Source organism: Manacus vitellinus, unplaced genomic scaffold, assembly GCF_001715985.3.
Source record: "Manacus vitellinus isolate BGI_N305 unplaced genomic scaffold, ASM171598v3 scaffold_2_pilon, whole genome shotgun sequence".
In the NCBI taxonomy this organism is placed as follows: domain Eukaryota; kingdom Metazoa; phylum Chordata; class Aves; order Passeriformes; family Pipridae; genus Manacus; species Manacus vitellinus.
Genome location: NW_021940208.1, coordinates 17,125,455 through 17,148,311, shown reverse-complemented (window position 1 = coordinate 17,148,311; position 22,857 = coordinate 17,125,455). Strand labels below are relative to the sequence as shown.

General features: G+C 39.7%; 1 protein-coding gene across 1 annotated transcript in view; it reads right to left on the bottom strand.

Moving 5' to 3' along the window:
- MTUS2 (microtubule associated scaffold protein 2) overlaps positions 1 to 22,857 on the bottom strand; it is a 249,632-nt gene that overhangs the window by 131,809 nt on the left and 94,966 nt on the right. Inside the window, exon 4 of the mRNA XM_018071556.3 lies at positions 21,051 to 21,257. Coding sequence (XP_017927045.3) covers positions 21,051 to 21,257 — 207 coding nt within the window. The remainder of the gene's footprint in view (positions 1 to 21,050; positions 21,258 to 22,857) is intronic.

The window sequence follows — 22,857 nt, the reverse complement described above, 5'->3', positions numbered from 1 at the left end:
AGCATCCTGTCCCTGGCACTCATAGGCAGACCTCTGAGGCACCATAGGTTCACAGTCCTGATTTTTGTTTATGGAACTTTTAAGGACAGAGCTTTGTGGCACGGAAGCCCTGTTTATATTTCAACTGCTTTAGAGGCCAAGATGTAATATGGAGGTTTTTATTGCCCCTTATGCTGGAGCAAACTCTCCAGGGCTCTTGAAAGGGGAGGGGCTGCACTTGCATTTATTCTGACCACACCTTGACTGACTTCAGAGGGTTTTGAAAGATGACTTTCTCTGAGAGAAGAAAAGCCCATGAGCAAATTGAGCTGGTCCAATTAATACAGAGTACCCTGCTCTACCTGTGGTTTCTGAATTAGACCCTAGGAAAAAGTGATCATTTATCTGTAAGTAAATACACTCATAGTTCCACTCCCCTTTTTTTCTCCACAAGGATTCTCTATCCTATAGTGTAGTTATTTGCAAACTAGCTTAAAGAGCTTATTCACTGCCAAAGCCTGCTTATGTGAGAAGAGAGCAGGTTTATTTGCCTTTGACAAAAGAAGTACACTTAAGTCTGAATGACAAAGCCTGACTCTTGTGCTATGGAAGGTGACTCAGTGCCCTCTGAGAAGGCTTTCAGCTCCAGAGGGTGCAAGTGTTACATGACAGCGAGGACTGCTGGTCTGACCTGTAGTTAAAGAAGAACCTCAAGTGACATAGTTGCAGTGGGATAGGAGAAGGATGATGGGATGCATCTTCAGAGAAGGAGGTACCTGAAGACAATATTCGGGGCAGGTGTACCCTTAATACAGCTGTACCCTTAATACAGCTGTACCCTACAGCAGCTCACAATAGGCAAGCACAGACCAAGGCAGGCTTTCCTAGGTCTACCTGCAGTGCCATGACCCAGTCTAGCATGATCAGCTGCAGTGAGGACCTGAAAAAAAAACCATTTTTCTTCTCTAGAAATCGTTCACCATGCAAAATTTTCAGTATATTATAATTAGCAGCTGTCACCTGTTATGCAGCTTTTAGAAAGGACCACCTTCCACCTGCTGATGAAGATGGGCTGATGAGGTGAGCCCGAGATGCCTATCACCTCCTAAAGCCAGTGGTCCTCCAGCTGTTTAGGCAACCAGTATCACAGTACTGCCAAGGCTGCTCCTTTCATCTTCGCAGCAGCAGCTTGGGATGCTTGCTTGGCATGTTAGCATCAGTGCTAAGAGGACCCAAGGACAGGGGAGAGTGACACGTTGGGTCTCATAGTGTGCACGGAGTAGGTAAATGGGGTAATGGTGTAAAAAATGGAACAGCTTTTTAAGCAAAAGCAATGGGTTTTAGGATGGACAGAAACCCTTACAGTGCTGCTGCAGGTGTGCAGGGCTGCTGTGAAAGCCACCTCTCGGAAATTCCCTGACAGGATGTTTGATATTAAATTGTTTAGATGGCAATTAATCAATCCATATGCCTGGACTGTTGTAAATAAAACCAAACAGTAAGTTCAGCTCTTTTTTTTATTGTGTTCTTTCATTTAAACTACCAAGGGTACCATTTGAAACACAGAGAAGGAACATTTAACTTGACAGTTTAGAGGCTAGACTTTAAAATATTGAAAGCCGCTGATAAATATATATATAGTATCACCAGTAACAAATTGCTTTTAACAGCTTGATACAGTGGGGTTTATGATGGTGTTCATATCAGTAAATACACCTATATTCCTTCAGGAGAGGTAATTACTAGGCCTTATATTATTTCATATTTAATAATTTTTTCATCCCTCCCTGGAACAGAAATAATTCATAGGTAAGGGGTCATACAAAGGGGTTGTAGCTAGTGTTACCAACAAAGCACTCAGAATGGCAAGTACCCTGAAATGCAGTTTAAGATCACCACTGCACTTCAAAGAAAGGAAAAACACTTATTTTCTTCTATACTATAGAGAAGATTTACATTTAAAAAAGCTATTATTTGAGTTCAAAACTTTCAGGCAATCTCCAGTCTGTTTCCTTGACACAGTATCTGATGTCACTGAAAGTTTCAGCACACACATTTCCTAGTAACTACACTACATTAAAAGATCTTTTAAGGGCAGAGCTCACCGCTGCAGTGTGCAACACAGGGCTGTGTACCCGTCGCAGAGCTTCTGGCTGGAGAGCACCATTTGCTTAGCTTGAAAGCAATGCTCATTAGCACTTGAAAAGTCCTGAGTATGTTTACAGGGTTCAAAAATTACTTGGATTAATAAAATCCAAATCACCTCCCGCACACGGCATTGCAGAGAACAACTGGGTCACTGGATCTCCAGTGTGTGGACTCTTAAGTCATTATAAGTGCATGTTTAAGAGATTAAGTAGCACTATCTAAGGATTCGGAAGGATTTTAAATGCTGAGATATTTATCAGCTCAAATATATATATATATAACTCTCAATTGTTTTCAGTGATGGATTAAGCACATACAAAATCTTTCCCTAATGTAGTTTCAGCTGCTGTTCAAAATGAGGTAGTCTAACAAATGTATTTAGGACAATGAAAAAAAAAATCCACAAGTGGAAACGGGTCCAAAGGCTTTATTCGGAATCCTTTGAAGAAATGTCTCCTGTGTTTTCTAATCAGCAGTGTGCTGGTGTGAGTGCTGCATGTTCATAAAGCTGTATTAGTACACCCTTTCTTGCACTGGGGTCCCTCTGGCTTTGGTTAGGTTAAGTAATTGCTGGTATCAAATTAGTACATTGATTTCCAGTGGTAACAAAGTTCCTGTATCCTAAATTACAGATAAACTATTGCAATAGAGCAGAGGAGAAAATTAATGAATGTACTCTTATTAAAAACAATCAAAACCCACAAAACCAAACCAAAACAAACCCCAACACCCCCAAAATCAACAAAAAAGTAAACATGCCCAAGCAATTGCAAAGATAAGATGTATAGATCAACTGAATAATGATTGCAATATTTTTAAACCAGATAGATAAGTAAGCATGTGTTTACTCAATGTGGCTGAGCTGTGCTGTGTTTCAGCAAACGTCATATAGCTAAGGAGACAGTTGAACATTTCAATGTACTCAATACTGTACATTAGTTAAGGATAAATATATTTGCTGCAATTGCAGCTCATGCTGGGCAACTCCTACAGCCTCATTTCAGAGCTAGTTGTAGTTTTACTTTATTGGTTTAGTAAAGTGAACTTAGTTGAAGAAAGCAGAGTATACCAGCTATTCTTTTTTAAAATGATCTGATTTTCTTCACTAATTCATCACTAAAAGGCACAAACAGAATTACTCTGAACAGAACTTAAACTTGGGTGCCCATCTTCATTTATGGAAAGTTTTGAAGGTGACAGGGAAGAGGACAAAGCACATTTTAAAGTGTCATGCCTTCAACCTATGAGAGACTGGAGCCTGTAGGAGTTCAGATGGGTTAGCGTCGTACCAAGAGCAGTCAGCACATAAATACGAAAAGCATTTCTCACACTTTGCAAGAATACGGATCACTTCCTGGAGGCAGGCTAGTGATTCCACATGTTACATTTTACCAATGAAAGGCTTGCAGGTGGTACATTTGCCATGGGAAACAAGTGATCTTGGGTCATCTCCCTGGCTCTGCCCATTCTCTGAGGGGTATCCTTGGGAAAGTCATGTCAACACTGAAAAGTTTAATTTTCCTGTCTACATACGGGATCAGTGATTAACTTCCATTATTAAAAGTTTTACAAATTGGGATTTATATTAGCTTTATATATCTAGTCCATGTCTGGGAACCACACTCAGACAAAGTAGAAGTCCAAAGATAAGGAATAGAAGATTGTCAGAGGTCTTTGAAAGTATGACATGGAAAAAAGCTGAAGCACTTGGATTAAATCATTTCTACAGAAGAGAAATGAGATGAGACATGACAACAGTCTTCAAATATGTATTAGGCAGAAATAATTCTCTACTTCTGATTTGGGCAGAAACAATTACCTGCATCCTCTGCAGATAGAACAAGAGAAACAGGTATAAACTCTTGCAAGAGAAACATAGGCTAGACATCATGAATTATTTTCAAAAAGTAAAAAAGGAACAAGCTTCGTAGTCAAGGTCCATCCTTTAAACATGTGATAAACAACAGTAGAGAAAAATCTGCCACAAATCATGCAAGTACAGCTGATCATTCTTAAAGAGCAAGGACTTCTTGCCAAGCTGCCCTGTTTTCAGTGATCCTATGCCTCTGATCTGCCTAAGAAAGCTTTGTGAAATACCTTACATACATTACCATTTCTTAATGGGAAAAGTATCTGTTATCAAATATGGTCTTTTCTTGCTGCATTCTAGCTATACTTTTAATTGTGCACTAGAGTATAATACACATTAGGACCATATTTCTAGTTCCATGTTTTGTGGTCTATATGAAAGCGCCTTTAATGTCTAACTTCTCTCTTTGCTGTTCTTTGATTAGCTTGTTCTAATTTCCCTGCAGCTCACATGACACAGTTCTCTCTTTTCCCTATGTAATGTTAACAGAGAGGCAGCTCGCCTGCTGGTTCTGTAAAAAAGTCACCAATGGGACTAACTGAGCTCCAAGAAACTGCTTCATAAATTTGAATACTTTGATATGATAAATGCCAAAGCCAGCTTTACAGAGATGAAGGACTACATCTACTTCTCTGCTGAAATGCCCATGGAAGTTCTCCTTCAGCTCAGAAAGTCTGGAGGGGACATCACTGCATCACATAAAAGCATAAATGGTTCTAAAACTTTCCCCAAGGAAGCAGAGCTTTGTTCCACTGGAGATCAGAACATGTGACTAAATGCGACATTTGTGTCAGAATACTTCAAACATGGTCTTGAAGCATTATCATGCTCCCCCTGATGTGGTTTAGGAAAAATATCTCTTCCAGCACATTGTTCCCACAGCTGGTGGTCATTTTCCATGTTGTGCTCCCAGAAAGCTCATCTCTGGGTCTCTCAGACCACCTATCCTGGGACAGAGCAGGTTTAGAGAGATGGAGGCACCTGGGCTTCAAATACCCCACATAAACCATCCAATATGCTCCAAGATGGCTCATGTGAAGAATATGGTATATACAGATGTTCCTCACCTCTTTCCACAAGACAGTGATAACAACACTTGTCACCCCCTAACAGTTTTCTGAAAGAAAACCAATTATTATTTACCAACATTTTTCAGTAGAAATTTCTTTAGAAGTATCAATGTATTAAATTTCACTTAGAGACAAAAAAATTTGACTGAACAGATTTGTCCACTGAAAATAAGGGTTTCTCAGTCTAGCCATATCATGCAACACAGTAATGCTGAAATCTGTCACCATATTCCATCCCTTCAGCTAGCGGTAAAGCACAGGGCAATTTCTACGGAATCAGTGGAACTGGAATTAACACCACCATGGGGAAAAGCTCTTCATATTCCAGCTAACTGAAGCTCTTTATGCAGCTGTAAATAGATTAACCTTCAAGTGGCTAATAATGTATTGGGTTTGTCTTTTTAAACAAAAGTGAGGTATTTGCAAATGTAGGTTGTTTATTATCTGCTATTCTTGGAGTTCCCACTAGCAGTCACAGTGGAAACACCTTATCTCTGAGTCCCCTGAATGATATGGATTCCCAGTGGGTGCCACAGCATAGTCTGCTGGAGACCTCTCCTTCCAAGATATATGGCACTGACTAGACCCCATGAAGCCAATGAAAACAATTACTCAAGTTAGGACAAGTGCAAGTGATCTTTAACCCCTAATTACTCACTGTACTTGTACTGTTTAATTCCTATGGATCACTCTGAGATCTTGGAGAATTTGTCTTGAAACCTTGTGCTGCGAACCACCATAGCTCATGGACAGTTTAGGACTCCTGATGCAGGGTGGGTGCCAGGGCCACCTCCAGGTAAACCATCCCTTCCCATCTCTCAGCGCTTGCAGATTGCTCTTCAACTTTTTATACCCTTTATCCGTTTCCTTTAACTCAATACCAGAAAAATTGCTTTATCTCCAGCACAATACTGCAAAAATGGAAGGAAAGTATAAAACCTAAAGCCACTCAGCCCTTACCAGATGAACAGTAATTCATATAAGGTGATTTGTTACTGTATCTTTGCTAAAATGTTGCCAGAATTGAATAGTTAGAAATCTGCTAAGCAGAACTTAGAATGAAATGGAAGTCCAGTGTCAACTGTGGCTTATTTAGGTCTGTAAGATAATGCTAAAGAGAAGTTAAATTTAAATGCATTTATTCTGATCATAACCAAAATGCTGTATCGACAGCATATCAGTTGATACACAGGAATATACACTACATATTGGGGGACATAAAACACACTAAGTGCTGCACTGGCCTAGTTTATTTTACTACACTAGGTTTCTACATCTCATCTCTCACTCTTGAGACACATTTGTATTAAAATCACCAGGTCCAATACCAAGCCAAGGACAGGGATCGAAAAAGTTGAGAGTGTTCAGTCCCCAGCTGTGCTCTGTTTGCAGCAGGACCCGAACTTCAGAGCGCAGCAGCTGCGCAAGATGAAACGTCAGAAGATACCAGCAGCAGGCAAGCACAGCTCCTCACTCCCACAACCACAGGCAGAGGCAGTGCATCGGTGGCATCAGAAACTTGTTAGCCATGGGCAGAATTGATGCACACTCAGGCACCGCTGGGCTAATTTAACTGAGCACATTATCCACCACAATCTGTGTGTTCAGCCCTCGCTGCCAATGTGAGATGCCAGCCCCACCTAGCCTGGCTCCAAGTGACCAGGGCATTACATTAAGCAGTGGGAGGACCTTGCAATGGAGATGGAAGCTGAAAAAAATTCAGATAGCCAAGCCTGGCAAAAAAACCAACTTCTTTACAAGCCACCCAGTGAAAAACATCTAAAAACTCCAGTGGACCTTCCTTCCCCAGAAACTTCCCTCCAAAATACCTATGCAGTGAGGTCAACTTTCAAGCAAGCCTGTAGTAGTCTCCTGGAAGCATTATCAAAGCTAATTATATATACATTTCATTTCAAGCTGCAAAAGAGCAGGGTGAAGCTTTGTGTCTGCTGTAGTGGAGGCAAATTTATCACAATTCTTACTTAGTACCAGTCTTGCAAATCACGTGCATCATGGGGAATGTGCGTGGTGCCATGCAAGTGATGTGTAGCACCAATAAGAGAGGGAATTCTTGTCTAAAGGCATGAGAGAAAACAGTAGAACAGAGACAGTGCACCGGCATGTTGGAATCAGATACTAACAGAATGACCAAGTTTTAAAAGCTGTTAAAATAAGGAATACGGTGTATTTTAGCAGGATGATTACTCCAAATATCTGGCCACATGGGAAGAGGAGAAGTCATAAATGAATGACTGCAGATAAGAGGATCACTATTGATGATCACAGAGAAAATGTGAATGGAGAGACTCTGTGCAGGCAGGTGTCAGGATATGAGAATCATTAAGAAATGAAGGTAGTTGCTAACCATTCCTTTAATACAGAAATGTTTGTCACACGTAAACAATAATAGTACTTAGGAAACCAGCACTTTCATCAATAGTGATTGAACCTCTGTTGCCCAAATCAGAGCTGTGCAAATACATACAAGAGGCAGTTACCCTCTCTTGCAGCATGGCTTATGTCATGTCAAGATTGTCCTCCCATGGGCCAAGGACCTGTGATGCTTTGTCCTCCCCCACACGAGGGCTGGGCATGATCTTGCTGCTTTTGCTTCACCCCTGCCAAAATGCTTCCTGCCACTCCGGCTGATTCTATGACAGTTACTAAGATACCACTTAGAGAAAGATTTCCCCTCTATCCAACTCAATTAAAACCAAAAAACAAAATAAAAAATTACATGGTTTTGAAAATGTGGGCTACATGAAAAATCCGGTGTGTTTTAAAGTGTACCAATCTTTGACGTTTTAGACTAGTTTTACTAGTTGGGATTTTTTTTAACATGATAGCTGGCATGATCTAAAGTGGGGAATACCAAATGAATCCTAGCTGCAAATTGTTCACTCTGACGGTCCACAGTTTAATCTCCTGACTGTGGCTGATAGGAAGCTTCTATCACTTAGCAAGCTGCTTAGGGGCTTTCTTCAATTAATCTGAATTTTATATCTGCAGATACTTTTGATTTGCACAATAGGTAGACAGATGACAGTTCAGGAGTGCACACATTCCCCGAAGCCATCATAACTGAGCTCCACTGATCGACTGTTGGTAAGCCATGCATAATTCAGTACATTTCTTAGAGCAACCATCACTTTGCCAAAGGAGTGGGGCTGACTTGTGCGTACAAGAGACAGTTTCTTAGGATCAGCTTTTTTCTTTTACATTTTCTTGCTTCTTACTTTCAGGTTTAAGCTTTTTTAAACTACATCTCTTTAAACTACATCTTAGACATTTTTAGAACATACTTCCAAACTATTATTTGGAAGGCATACAGAGACCATGACGCTACCTCTTACTCTTCTTACTTTCCCACACAGCTTGACAGTGTACAGGCCTGTTCTGTATCTAAATTTACAAGTTGTGACAAGTGATAAATATCCTAATTCTAAAAAGCTATTGTGTACCACTGAGACAATTAAAATTCCTTAGATACCTAGATGCAGTACATAATACATTTAGTCAACATTAGAACGTGTCAGAGAAAGAATGTTTTATCCCAGGACACATCCAAGCATCTAAAAATACCTCTTCAGTTTAAATAAAAGTACTGTAACAGCATTCATTGGGAAATCCCCTTTCCTCAGATTACAAAAGTAATGTTAATTCTTAAATAGTCTGGTGATATGTGGTAAGAACTGAGTAGAAGAGTTTATAGAAAGTACAAAATAAATTATATGTATATATATATATAATTTTTTTAGGAGAAAAATAGGGTTAAAGTGGGGAATTTTTAATTATTTCATCTAACAAAAAAAAATCATACCGTGCATTTCAGAGCATAGACTGAGCTCCAGGCTGCTGCTATTCCATAGAGTTTAGCAGCAGGAGAAGGCATACAAGAGTTTTCCAGGTTTGGTCATAAGATGACTTGATCAAGACACGCCATTTTATTCAAAACATATAATTCCTCACTCAGTTTTGCTTAGTTTCTCTGGAGGTTGTACATACCTTTCAAGGAATGGCTAGCAGGAACACAGTTTAACTGTAATGTGTGATAGAAAGGAAGTTAACTGCTGACTACATATAAATACTACGCTATAACAGTGCCAGAAATGTACACTGTTTCTGAGATGCATAGCAGTGGTAGGAAACAACTCATTCCTCCATTTACTGTATTGCTTCTCTGCTTTTAGTGGTGAGGTAGAAGGGTGTCTCCTAATTCTTCTTTGACAATTAGAAGCTATTTTTTTTCTTTGTGATAGCTTAAGGACTATGATGGAATTCATCTTCTTTGGGAGGCTTGCTTTAAAAAAAGAAAACAAATAGAGAAGACTGATGCCGTGTTCAGCTGGAGAAAGGTTTATGACATCAAGAACTAACTGATCTGACCTCTTTTTGGGTCCAAGATCCACTGTACAGTGTTAGTGTTGCTGGTGGTTGCTGCTGGCATCACTCTACCAGCTGATCAGTGTACGCATCATGTCCATTGCATTCTTGTCAGCAATTTTTACCTTTTTACATAGAAATGCACACTGTTCAATGACTATCAGCCCTATCAGCACACTATTTTAGTGCAATAATCATGGCTAGGCTTCGCGAACAAAGATTTGGGAAGGGCTCTACCCACGTTTGTTGCAGGCGCGTTGGTGGCTAAAAAGGCCAATACGAGATAGACGTGTCTGGTTGCAAAAGGCACAGCAGAAAGACTCCTTAGGAGGTAAATTCTGCAGGGCACGATTCTTTCTGCGTTGTCTTTTCTCCTCAAGAGTGATCCTACATGCTTTCTCAAAGGCATCAGCAGCATTATAGATAGTGTGTCTAGTGCAATAATAGTGTGCACTAAAATAGCACACTAACCTTATGATGGTTTGGTGAACCAGCACACAGCAAGTGATATGCCCCACTCTGAGATAAACATCACCAACCCACAATCAGATGTTGAGGTTTCTATGGAAACACTGCCAGCTATTCTGACAAGGTCCAGTTTCCACATGTGAATCAGAGCACTTTATTCTCTCATCCTAAACGCTCACATTTCTGCATAAGTATCTCTGACTGTGTAGCCTTTTATGGAGTAGTGATGGTAACTTAGACTGCATCAAACCATATCAAGCAGATCTTGAAGCTGTGAAGAGCACAAATGAAAGATTTACACCATGTAGCCCAGCTCAGCTGACTCCTTGCCACAAGGAACAGAGAGACAAAGGCTTTGTTTGTAAACCACAGTTCAACCCAAACAGCAGCAGCTTTCTCCTCCAACCACACCAATGCCACAAGTAGACCCTTAAAGCTGCCACATGGGAAGCATGCTACCATTTCTCAAGCTCATCTCCAAGGGACTGAACATTTGCTACTGCTGATTATAGTATCCCTACGTCTGGTGTGCCAACAGCCTACAGTTTCTGATATCTCCCATTCTGAAAGAAAATATTGTGCAATTGTTTCCATTTTATTCAGCATAGTGTTCTTGGTTGGAGGGTCTCAGTCTGTCATTTTTCTGCCAATGGTGGTTTTACTTATTTCAGACCTCAGTCAGCTTTCTTCTAGCATTTAAATTAACTTTGGAAATCCAGAGTTGAAAGCCTGTGGTCTCACACCTGTCACAAGACAAAGAACCACAATATTTTGAGCTGTTTACAGCCTCATGTAATCTTGTCCAGGCCTTTAGAGACTGTCAGACAGCAAGCTGGAAGGAAAGGCTGTTTAAACTGCAATTTTCAGCTTCTTGGATCTCAACAGACTTGTGGCAATACTGAAAGCCGCAAAAGATGCTGTTCCTTCTTTTATTGCAGATATTCTCAAGAGTACCTGGAAGACTTACATAAATGACCTCAATTTTAACCTATTTGGACTAGATTAGTGTGATGGAAAAAATGTCATGGGTGATATTGCAGCCCAACCTCTACATGGAAAAAGTTTTTCCTCTTTTGGCTGTAACGCTTCTCCAGCAACTAAATTAGAATTCACAAGTCTTCTGCAGGATCCCTAATGGGATCAAAGATTAGAAACATCTTTGAAGTTTGTCTTCCTTTGCTCCACTGTTAATTCATACCTGCACTAATCCACCATGGTTCTCATCTAATCAGTCACTCTCCCTCCCAAAAGGGACAGTTTACAGGCTTTTCCCAAATCCCCATTTATTTGTGTTCATTATCCACACTTCATTTTGCAAGGGCATACCATTTTGTTTATTGATTTTTCAGTTACTATAAAGAGGCCAGCTCTGTTTTCTGAAATCTTTTGGTCTAAATGAGATTTGCCAGTAATATTTACAGTACTTATAACCTTGGTCCTGTTTATTGCTAGTATGGCAATTGGATTGAACTGTGTGTGTGACAAATTCACAACATTTTACTTTTGACAGCAGTTATTAATAATACGATTGAAATGAGATCATCTCAGTCTCACTTTTTAAATTTGGTCCTTCTTGAAAGAGATCAAAGAAACACTGAACCTCAAACTTATTTGCCTCTTGTTTAGGAAAACAAGCTAACAGCCTCACTGACCCTAAGAAGAAATCACTCAATGTAAAACATAATTTTAAAAATCCTTTCAAAATTTACATAATTCAAAACTATGACAAAGGTATTTCTTTGTCTCACTGTGACTCAAAGTTGTCTCATAACTACCATATCAACCTTCTTTTATCTTTAAATTAATGCTTATTTTGGGGGGAGAGGGGGAAAACTATCTTTGAAAGAAAGCCTATTATCATAAAATTTTGTAATGAATTTTGTCATTGACAGTAATTAGTTCAGTCAGGCAACTGTTTGATTTACTTACAGATTTCAAAGTCAGAGTATCTCATTGTGCTCAATAGCTCCAACCTCATAGACAATACAAAATGCAAAACTGAATCAGAAGCAATATGTGGTGCTTTTTGGAAATGTATCTTTCTGGAGTTGAATGCATCTAGATTGAATTTCAGAAAGCACAAAAACTGCAGATGAAGTCAAAAAATACCCCATCTATGAGCCATAGCTAGACATCCAGAATTCAGCCTTTTAAAATACTGATTTATAAACTGAAATGAAATGCATGAGAGGGACATGGTGAAGAAGAAACTTTCTTAAAAGTCTTGTAAGGTCGTACTTCATTAGTAGGAGACTATGAAGATTTTAACTATGGTTCCATTAGAAAGCAGATTAATCCAGAATGGAGGAAATGAAGGATATTTAAAAAAAAAAAAAAAAAAAAAAAAAAGAAAAATTTTTAAAAAGAAATAAAAAAAAAGGAAAAGAGAAATGGATGAGCTCTCACTTCTTCAAAGCTTTACTTCTTACTTTTTCTTTGGGCTAAATTAAAAGATTAATTCATTTCGATGAATACCCACAGGGTTCACTTCTAAATGAGTATTTCCCCCATCAACAGATAGAATAGGAAGATTAGAGTAGGAAAAGGAGACAATTTATAGTGAGCTTTCTGGTCTTCAGAATGGTTTTAATTTGGATGTGACAGACATGTTCCAGTTGCTGCTTGCCTTCATATTTTCAAAAGGACATTTTAAGTGCCACTGTTCCAAGTGCTGTGTGTCCCCAGAAGGATACATATTGTGCTTGTCCGTGTTACTGTCTCTGGACTGACTGAGGCTTTCCCGTAGACCATAAAATTCACACTTCACAAGCAGCTCTCTTCTTCCTCGTGACCCCTCACATCCATATCAGATGGGATACCCTTCAGGATCCCTGAAGACTAGATATTTTAGAAAATGTGATTTAAAGATCCAGAAATTTTAGAAACTATTTCACTGATTTCTTTGTATCTGTCTAAGAAATGAATGAAGTTCATTATACAGCAATAAATAAAGTAGTCATGATCTCCTATTGACCATGGAAGCATAAAACCAGCCACTGGACACCTTTAAAATAAAGAAGGCGCTGATGAAACCACCCATTATTAGGGGTATCTAAGCAGGCTGCCAAAGTAGCTACACGGACGAGACTGACATCTCATTAACATCTCCCCACAGAGTTAAAGAATGGACACACTTTGGGTGTCTGTAATGGGAATAATTTAATCATGGGGCACTGCACTACCTTCTCCAGTGAAACTGGTGTCTGGTAGCCTGGTGTGCGAGTGGTTTGAACTACTTTTTACCCTCTGCAGATTAAACACTAAGAGTTGCAGTAACTAAATTAGGTGCTCATAATCAGTCAAATAATCCTGTGTGGACATGGGCCAGGAAAGAGGATTTGCTGCTATCTGTCTCTTCCTTCTTGCCCTATTACCCAGTACCTGTTCAAACATTTGTACTCTCCCACCCCATTTTATGGACAGGAAAGTGAGGTGGATAATTTAAGCCACTTCTAAAGAGTCAGACAGAAGTAAGTGCCAAAAACTGGAACTGGAGCTGCCAGGTCTGAGCCAGGACAATTTTAGAACACAGACACAGAACCTCCCAGATCAGTCTTCTTACACCTAAAAATGAAGATTTTATATGGCACTTTATAACAATAACATACATGATTAAGCACTCTGTTGAATTGAGTTGGCATGAGAACTTGGCAAAATTCTTTCAACAGTTCTTTGCTCATAATGAGTGAGCTTTGCAGACTTGAGAGTTTCATGGTTTGTTTTTTTTTGGTTTGGACAAACTTAAGCTCAGCAAATTTGAAACCCCTTTATATTTCTGGTTGGCATCTTTATATAAAAGTACTTCTGTATTTCCAAACCAGCTTGATCTTCCTGTCTGTACTCAATCGTTGCAAGGGGTGGTACAGATCTTCCCAGTGCGGAACTGCTTCCCTCTGCTGTGTGTTCTGATGGGCAGGGAAAGAGGTAACAGTGAAGATAGCAAAAACATTATCTAAGCTATTAAAATATTATCACATTTAAAGTACTATCACAAGCACCATAGCTAAAACCCACTGAAATTAATGGACAACTTATAATTCAGCACTGTTGTTTCAGTCTCTGGAAACACAGAGAAACCTCTGTGCCCACACCTCCAAGTCATTCTTCGAATGGTTTTTTTGCCCACCTTTAACAACTAAAGTATGAAAAGTAAATGCTGAGAGTCTGAAAGGCAGCTAAAATTTCTTTTAGCCGTTGCTCTTCCCGGATGACATACTGCATTTTTCCAGATGCTTCGCCCACAAAGCTGAGAATCCTCACTCAATACTGTTCTATTTTAGTCCTATTCAGAGTGAAATGATGGCATAAAGTGATTCTTCCATCAAAATACTAATATCAGAACAAGATCAGAAGGGGAAAAAAATTGAATTTGTCAGATAGAAAACCGAACACAAAATCAGTCATAAAAAAATGGTTGGAACGTATTTTCAGGTAGGAAATTCTTTGTATTTGTATTTACATAATACTTACGTATTTAAGAACACTTAGTATACGTATCTACCATGTGACAATTTTGAATGTTCTACCCATTTTGAAGGCAATTAGGCATCTATTCAAGGCTTCTCTTCTTACTTTAATTTCCTCAATTCTCCACCCACCTGAATCTGAGACTTTGACATTTTTGCTCACTAGAATGGAAATTCAACATTTAGCAAGGCTAGGGAATGCAAGGTCAAAAACCAGTGAGAAATTCAATATGTTGAAGAAGGGATCATGAAAGTTTACATAAAACATGCAATTTCATATTTCTATAATTTTTAACAAAGCAATAGCTGTCATGGGATACTAAAACAAGTTTTGAAATATTCACTACCATTTTCTTGTTCAGTCTTGTCGTGGTTTGAATCTTGTTTTCCCCTAGAGGCTAAGAAAAGTGGTAGACCCCAAGGGGTGGAAACCCCTGGAAGTTTTGAAGTTCTGCCCAATGGGCGCTCCTGCAAAAATGTCAACATCCCACAAGCTCACCGGAAAAGAATAGTTGTAGTTTGGTTGTTGGAGAGGTGGCCATGTTGTGAGCCACGAGGAAGGGGCTCTGAGCCCCTTGGGCCCTCTGGGGCCTCCCAGCCCCTGGCTGGGGGGGCTGCAGGGACCTGGAACAGCATAAAGCTGGGCTAGGTGCCTGTAGTTATGCCGGGAGATGTTTTCTCCATGAGCGCAGAGCAGCAGCCGGCACTGACCAGAGAAACAGTGGCAGAGAGCCAGGATAGATAACACCTGAACTGAAGGAGCAGCAGAAACAACATGCAGCACCAGAGAGAAGACTCCTGGAAAGGGAAGAGAAAGAGAGCCAGCAGCCTGAGAGACAGAGTTCTGGGGGTAAGACTGTACCAGATCCCCTAAAACTCCCTTGAGACCCCTCTTGGAGAAGAGGGAGATGGACTCCTATTTTGGAGAGTAGTTTTGGACATGCAGTACCGGAGTGAGAGAGGAGCTAAGAAGCTCAGAGCCTCCCGTAGCTAGACCGGGACGACCAGATGGAATGTAGGGGGAGTTGACCTTGGCTCCCCCCTTGCACTGCTGCCACGGTGGCAGCCTGAGAGACAGGGCACAGAGGCCCTGCAAGGAGCTGAGTCTCCTGGAGATACCAGACCGTCACGAAGACCCCCCTGTGTCTTCGTGATATGACGTGGTGATACGACCTTGTCTGGGGTTACGAAGCCCACGGAAGACCCCTCGGTTGGAGGCGATGGGGCCGAGAGAGGCTTGAATACCTCCCTCGTGAGTGCTGGCAGAAATCCAGCTATCAGCTGCTGCATGTGGAGAAGACAGACAGACTGCTGCCTCAGAAGATGCTGCTGCTTAAGGACTGGAAGGGATCTGTCCTTCTTTCCCTCCTGGACTTTTATTTGGAGGGGAGAAGAGATCTGATCCACTGTTAATACATATGTCATGGTAGAGATAGTTTGTGATCATGTGTATAATGTGATATGGTATTTATTTGTACAGTCATTGTAATATATTCCCTTTCCCCCACTCTGAGTCTGGTGTGTTTTGTCTGGAAAAACCCATCTCACATTAGGTTGAGATGTGGGAGGGGGAATAGAGCTGGGGATTTGGATTTTGGGGCTATTTCAAACCATGACAAGTCTGAAAAGAAATCACTTCAGCATTCAGAGTTGTGAGTAGATATTGAATAGCATTATGTCTTTAAGTCTAGTGCCTCACTGGAGAAGAGTTGCTTCTAACATCATGTTAGTATTCTATTTTAAGAATCTTGAGCAACAGGGATTGCATCACTTGAGTTGGAAGATTATTTAATAGACTAGTAGACCTTATGACTTTGAAGTATTTCCCGACATTATACCTACATTTCTCCATTTCCGAAACTCATAGCAGTTACCATACCTTAACTCATTCTGAACAATCTGTCCTTCAAATTCTCCACACATCAAACTCTTCCACAGTTATTAACAAACTCTTTCCCATGTGGTACTTACAAACATTAGAGTCTATTCTGATGAAGTACATAAAGATAATTACATGAGCAGGGTATTCAGCTGATCACTAAAAATGCAGATACAAGCAAGTGAGAGAACTCCAAGCCCCCCAAAATAGTAAAACAGAAGTTACAGTCTGAGCATCATATTACCTCACTGCAGAATCACAAGATAATACTAGGAATCACATCCCACAACTGTGGGCCTTTGGTGTATGACATGAATCTCTTAGACAAATTTCATTGTAGCAGACTTCAACATAGTGAATTTAAAATTCCAAGGGAAAATACACAAAGTTAAGTATTTTGTTATAAATTAGCTATTTAGGAGTTTTTCTTTATGTTTACACAATTCTTTCACTCCCAAATCATGCTGCTTTTGACCTCAACATGACTTTCTAGTCATTAATTTTTTCTCATATTTTGCAGAATACATTCACACTCCTCTTAGATTGGACTATCTGAATTTTTCAATTCTAGCCAACTTAGACTGAAAACAAGCAAAAAGGTTTTTGACAAAATCCCTTTCATCTAAATAAAGAATAATGGTTTAAAATATGCATTTTTGAAAACCTCAAAAGCAGTAGTCTAGAGCTGACTGTAAACTTGAATTTTTCAGGTAATCTTTAGTGGGCAAACCTATCTGTGGCACAGAAAAAACCTGGGGAGGGCTGATAGCAGGACCTGCAGCTGAGCCTCAGCCTGGAGTTTCCGAGATGCCCATCAGGTGTCAGACCATCTGATTTTGCCCAAGCAGAAGACATCATGTGGGCCTTGCTGCACTGTGGTATAAAGCTGCTCTGATGTGGGAAGCCATGAGATGGGAGGTGTGAAAGTGGCAGGAGTAGCTGCAGGCTTCACACTGAGCAGAGAGGAACATTTGTAGCAACAAAGGATGGACACACCACACACCCCCACCTCCTCTGGTACAGTGATCTCTCACTACCTCCACTTCTCTGAATTGTTTCATTCAAACACAACTGCCCTTGTCCTCCATATTGAACAAAGAGCTCACCCTGAACCATTTTAACCATTTCATTTTGAACAGGACAGGACAAGCAGTGGTGATCTGTGGTGAGCTCCCCTGATTCATCCTAGAACCCAGCTTTGAACTGGAATGGTCTTTGGCTTCTGACATTACATCTCACCTCCTTCAGCAAAGTGAGAAGCTGCCTTATATGCCACCATTACCATGAATGAGCTTCACAGACCCTAGCTTCCCTGTGTGCAAACCACAAGTCACATATAGGCACCAAAAAGTGGATTTTAAATGGTCAAAACAGACTAGTGACCCTGACCTGAAGGTCAGTTCCCTGCCACAGAAGCTGGTGAGATGTTGAGCAGTTTGGATACCAGAGCTCTCCCTCCAGCCTCAACACAAAATTGAGCAGGACCTCATAGGAGCAGAGCCTATGACTGATCCTGATTAGCAGCTGGTGGCACAACTGTCACAATTGGCATGTTATTGATGAACAGCAATCTGGCTTCCACCCACAATCCAGGGACAGAACTCCAAGAAAGACCAGAGGACAAACAGGCAAGTGCTACACAGTGTCCCCTGTTCTACCATGGGAAAAGAGCACAGTCCCACCGTTGAAAAATCCATTTAATTGAGTAAATCTGAAAATGCGAGGTATCGCCAGAAAGTCAACCAAGGAGCATAGCACAGGCTCTGTGCACATCCAGGCTTACTGCTCTTAGAGGGGTCACAGGAAGGGGAGAAATCTGGTGAAGAATAAAGCTGCCGCATTGTAGCTCCATTAACAAACTTCCCCTCAACACAAACATCACGTCTCCTTACTCTAAACAAGTAGGGTTTTACTCTCTAGACAGAGACACTGGTTAGGACTTACAAAAAGAAATGTGTTTGGGAAGGGCTAGCACCTCAAGACATCTGGTGGAGGAGCCATAGTCATTGGCTTTTTAGTAACTTACAATACTTCATGATTTTGAGTTGAGCCCCTTGAGTGACAACAGTAGCAGCTTCTCTATTTATAATATATGCACACTTGGAAGATGTTATCAACTACTTCTGTCTCCCTGACACACAGAGATGCTGCTTAAATGGGAAATTGTGTTACGTACGTTTGAAGATTTCTAAAGTTAGATCGTTTTGCATTTTCTACCCTAATGAGCTAGGAAATTAACAGTAAAACTTTATCCCACCCTCTAGGAAACCTGATTTAGTCAAAGACATGATCTCAGGTAGTATCTATAGAATCAGCTATTTATTTAATTTAAATAAAATCATTCTTCCAGCTGACAGTAAAGGGAAGAAATGCTAAGATTACTGAGGCAATACTTCTTCCCTAAATCCTTTCTGTGCATGTTGAAGTGCACTGCTGCTCTGTGTTAAATAAGATGAGGTAGAATGGAAAGCAACTAATTTGTGCTCCCTGAGTGTTGGGCAACTAATTTAACTCTTGCTGGTACATGGACTATAAATAGAAAAAGATGGTACAGTTTCACACCAATAACCTTTCTATGAAAGTTAATAAATCAACACTAAGGAAACAATTTTTTTCTTCCTACCTATCTGCCCTATCAGGAATGATGAACAAGAGTTGTGTTGCCTTTAATCCAAAGTAAGCATGAGATGCTAAGTGTCATCTTGTGTGATGACTTACCAGAGGGCTGGCACCCTAAACATGAGATGTGCCCTCACCTGCTTGGCAACACACCTTCTCCTTCTCTCACTCTTGTCCAACTAAAGACAAATAAAAGAATTCTGGGGTGGACAGCTGTGCATGTCACAGGAACCATGTGACAAAGGAGACCATCAGGAGTGGCTCATTCTCTTGCTCTCACATGGTGGTGGAGAGAAATAGACAAAGGCTTAGATGAGTTATCTAACTTGGCAGAAAGAGCAGAATTATAGGTGCTATTTTTCATCAGGTGACAGGCTGTGCTCATCTCTACATGAATTTGTACAAGGAGAACACTTCCCTTGGGTAATTTTCATATCCATCAAAACCTTTCTTGTAATATGCACAAATTGGTTACAACATCCTGATCCCGACATTAAAGAGAGTTACCATTTTCAGTGAAGTCAGCTGAAACCAAATGCTTCCACATCCTTCCAGTGCCTGGAATATGGTTTCAGTTTTTATGGGCTTAATGTACAAATATAATAAAAAAGTACACCAGAATATATAAACAAAATCAACTTTTTTTAAGAGAACTGAAGAGTCAGATGTAACTTTCTATGTCTGAGATTATTAATGCTTCTTTCACAGTGTTTTTTTAATGGAAATCAACTGACTCAACTTCAACACCTTGGAGTATTTTCCTTTTAGAGAATTCTCAGCTGTATAAGCTGTATGCATCTACTGTGTTCATGGATAGATGTCATTTTTTTCAGATTCACACCTCAAATTGCTAGCCAACAACATCCCTTGCTGAGATGTGGCTTATGTCTTATCAGAAATCAGGTAATTCTGTCCCCAACACAGGTTTTAGGTAACCAAAGACTAAAAGATTACAATACCAGATAAAAGGAAAAGCTTTCCAAAGGCATAAAGGTAGGGTAAAAACACAAAGTAAAAGAGGTTGAGTACTCTAAAAATAAGGTTTATTAGGAAATAAACAGAAATGAATGATCGGTGCAACAGAAAAACAAGATACAAGCATGTATCTTGGAAGCATTGGAAAAGCTAAAGTCCCTACTCACATTAGTCTTTGGCATTTCAATCACCCTACATAAAGGAGAAAGAGAAAATCCTTAGGGTTTTAAACTATTTTCATTGTATTTATTTTAATTAATTTCAAAGTAATACAAACACTGAAGGATTTAGGAGACTGCAACATCTTGTCTCCTCTGCTGCTTCATATCACCTGGCGGCCCCATCTGCAACCCACCCAGGCTGATACCACTTGCTTTGATATTGATACAGTTCAGGCTCAATCCAATCTTCAAAGAAAAATGGGCATGAAAATTCCTCAATTCCCCTTTATGCTCTGAGCCCAGGGCATGCGCACTCTTCCAAAGGACTGCATGATCCAGTGGGGATTATTTTGTACCTCATGAAATTAACAGCCTTTACAGAAAATAGGATTTGGAATGACATTTCTGCCATGGGATCATTCAAAGTCTGGTAGATGAAACAACAGCTACGATATCAGTTCTGATCACTTTCATATCACTAGCTCATATTATTTGCTCAGTTTTCTAAACTGAGTTTATTATACGGACTATTAAGAAGTAGAAGAAGATGAGAAAGACCATATAGCTTATTTTAGATAATCTTTGTCCTAAACTGCTCTGCATTGGCTGCCATTTACTTACCATACACAGTTTACTACGTTTATTTACTATTTCATCTTGTAAGAAGGGATGTTCCAGGTAAAAACAAAATACAAAAATGCCTCAGGTTCAGTCTTAATGGGATCTTCTCTGTATCAGGGAAACCAGCCACTTTTTATATGATGTACAGTCAGCCCCTATTCACCTATTAATATTTTAAATATTTAATATTTACTAAATATTTGTTAATATTTAATAATTATTAGTAATATTTTTAAAAATAAATCTGACTCAGAAATCAAGATAGCAAACCAAAGTCAGTGGCACAAAAGAGATTAGTGAGTACTGCACAGATTTCATTAGTCTTAAATTAGACAGAAACTCCAATCTGGACAATCCTGAAATACATCTATTTAATATCCCTCCAGAAAGAAAGGCACTTTTTGGACTTACGGTTAGTTGTCCTGCTTTGATCACTCTGGGCACTGTCGTTTGACTGGTTGCTGGAGACAGAGGATACGCTTGAGCTCCTAACAAAACCAAATGCAGCCAGCTTTGCTGCTGGCAACCGGGAATAACCTGGAGGACGAAGTCCAGACTGGCAGGGCTTGGGAAGATTTGATTTTGCAGCACTTGGACATGATCCTTTCTTAAGATCCACTGAAAGAAGGAAAAAGAAAGAATTTTTTTTTAATACACTAAACTAGGAGATACTGATCATTTCCTGTAACACCCACCTACATAAAGGCAATATTAAGACTGAATACAAGTTTAATGGCTGATCAAACTGCAGTGATGTCTTATCCTTTGCTGTACTAAAAAAACATTGGGTGGAAAAATTACAGGTCACAATAATTTTTAAAATATGAAATGTGCCAAGTACCCATGAGGTATAACTCGAACTTCCAGCAAAGTAATATAGTTCAATGCTGCTAAGAATTTCTTTCAATGTTATCTTCTTTAATGCTGTATCACTTTCTAATTTTACATTTGCTATGTGCCAATTAAAAAAAGCCTCATACACAGAGACAAACACAATATGCCTAACCTCCAATTTTGGAAACTATTGTAGACCGCCAACAGTCCTCTTCAAGGACACAGGACTTCTTTTTTTCCATCAAAGAAAACACTTCTTTGAAGTTTTCTTTCAAATTTCTCTAAAAGAAAACTCACTTTTCTTGCACCAAGCCTGGGGACAAGGATGTGACCCATGAAGTTGTACTTTTTTAACATTCCACCAGCCATTTCCACTGAAGGACTTCTCCCCATTAAACCATCATCCTATGTGAGTGACATCAACCAAGTCTCTGACAACTGCCAATGGCAAGTTTATAACACATGAAGTTAGGCAACAACAGTAGTTCAGCTACCATATCTGCCTGTAGTAAAAACTAACTGGTCACCTGTCTTCAGCTTCTGTCCCAACCCGTATTGTGCTGCTCTTGCTTAGGCAAACTTTCCTAGGCAAATCCACAACACAGGATCATAAATGTTCCACATTGTCCTCACAGGCCAAAGGTCCATGAGCATGGCAGAATTGTCTTCAAGGCCAGAGATCAAAGATTAGAGTTTGTTTTTAATTGGAAGGTCTGGATACCAAGTGAATCTAGACCTCAACTGTATCTAAATTTGGACAGAATTTTTCCTTTTAGATTTGAGAACATATTTTTTTAAAAAAACATTAACAACATTCTCCAAAACCTGATGCTTGAGTCATCAGACATCAGGACTAGTGGAATAGGAGACAAGGCATCATTAAAAACTATCAACATATGCCAGAAAAGGCCACAAAGTCACCCTTTTCCCATTCTTATTTAGTGAACACTATTTGTACACTAGCCTGACACATACTTCAAAGGAAGAAATGAACTTTCATAATATAAAGAAAAACACAAATTAACTGCACAGTAAGAATATAGTCTTCATATTATTACCGCATTTAATTCTTCTGTAAACTATGTAGGTCACAGCCTTATTAATTTTAATGAAGCATTACACTTTGCAGAGACTTTAGAGAAAACAAGGCTAACTCCTTTGAGCAGAAAAGTGTTATGGGGATTTCGAAAGATAGTTGTGTACCTCATCACAATACTAATGCTAAGCTTTGTTTAACATTTCTTTTGTTTAGCATTTTCTTTTGAAATAGAAACATATGTAATACCAAGCTAAAAAGAGTTTTGTTATCCTATAAAACACATTCCTATAAAGACATCAAAAAATGCTCCTTGCTCAACAAACAAAGCAATTTATGTACTCTAGG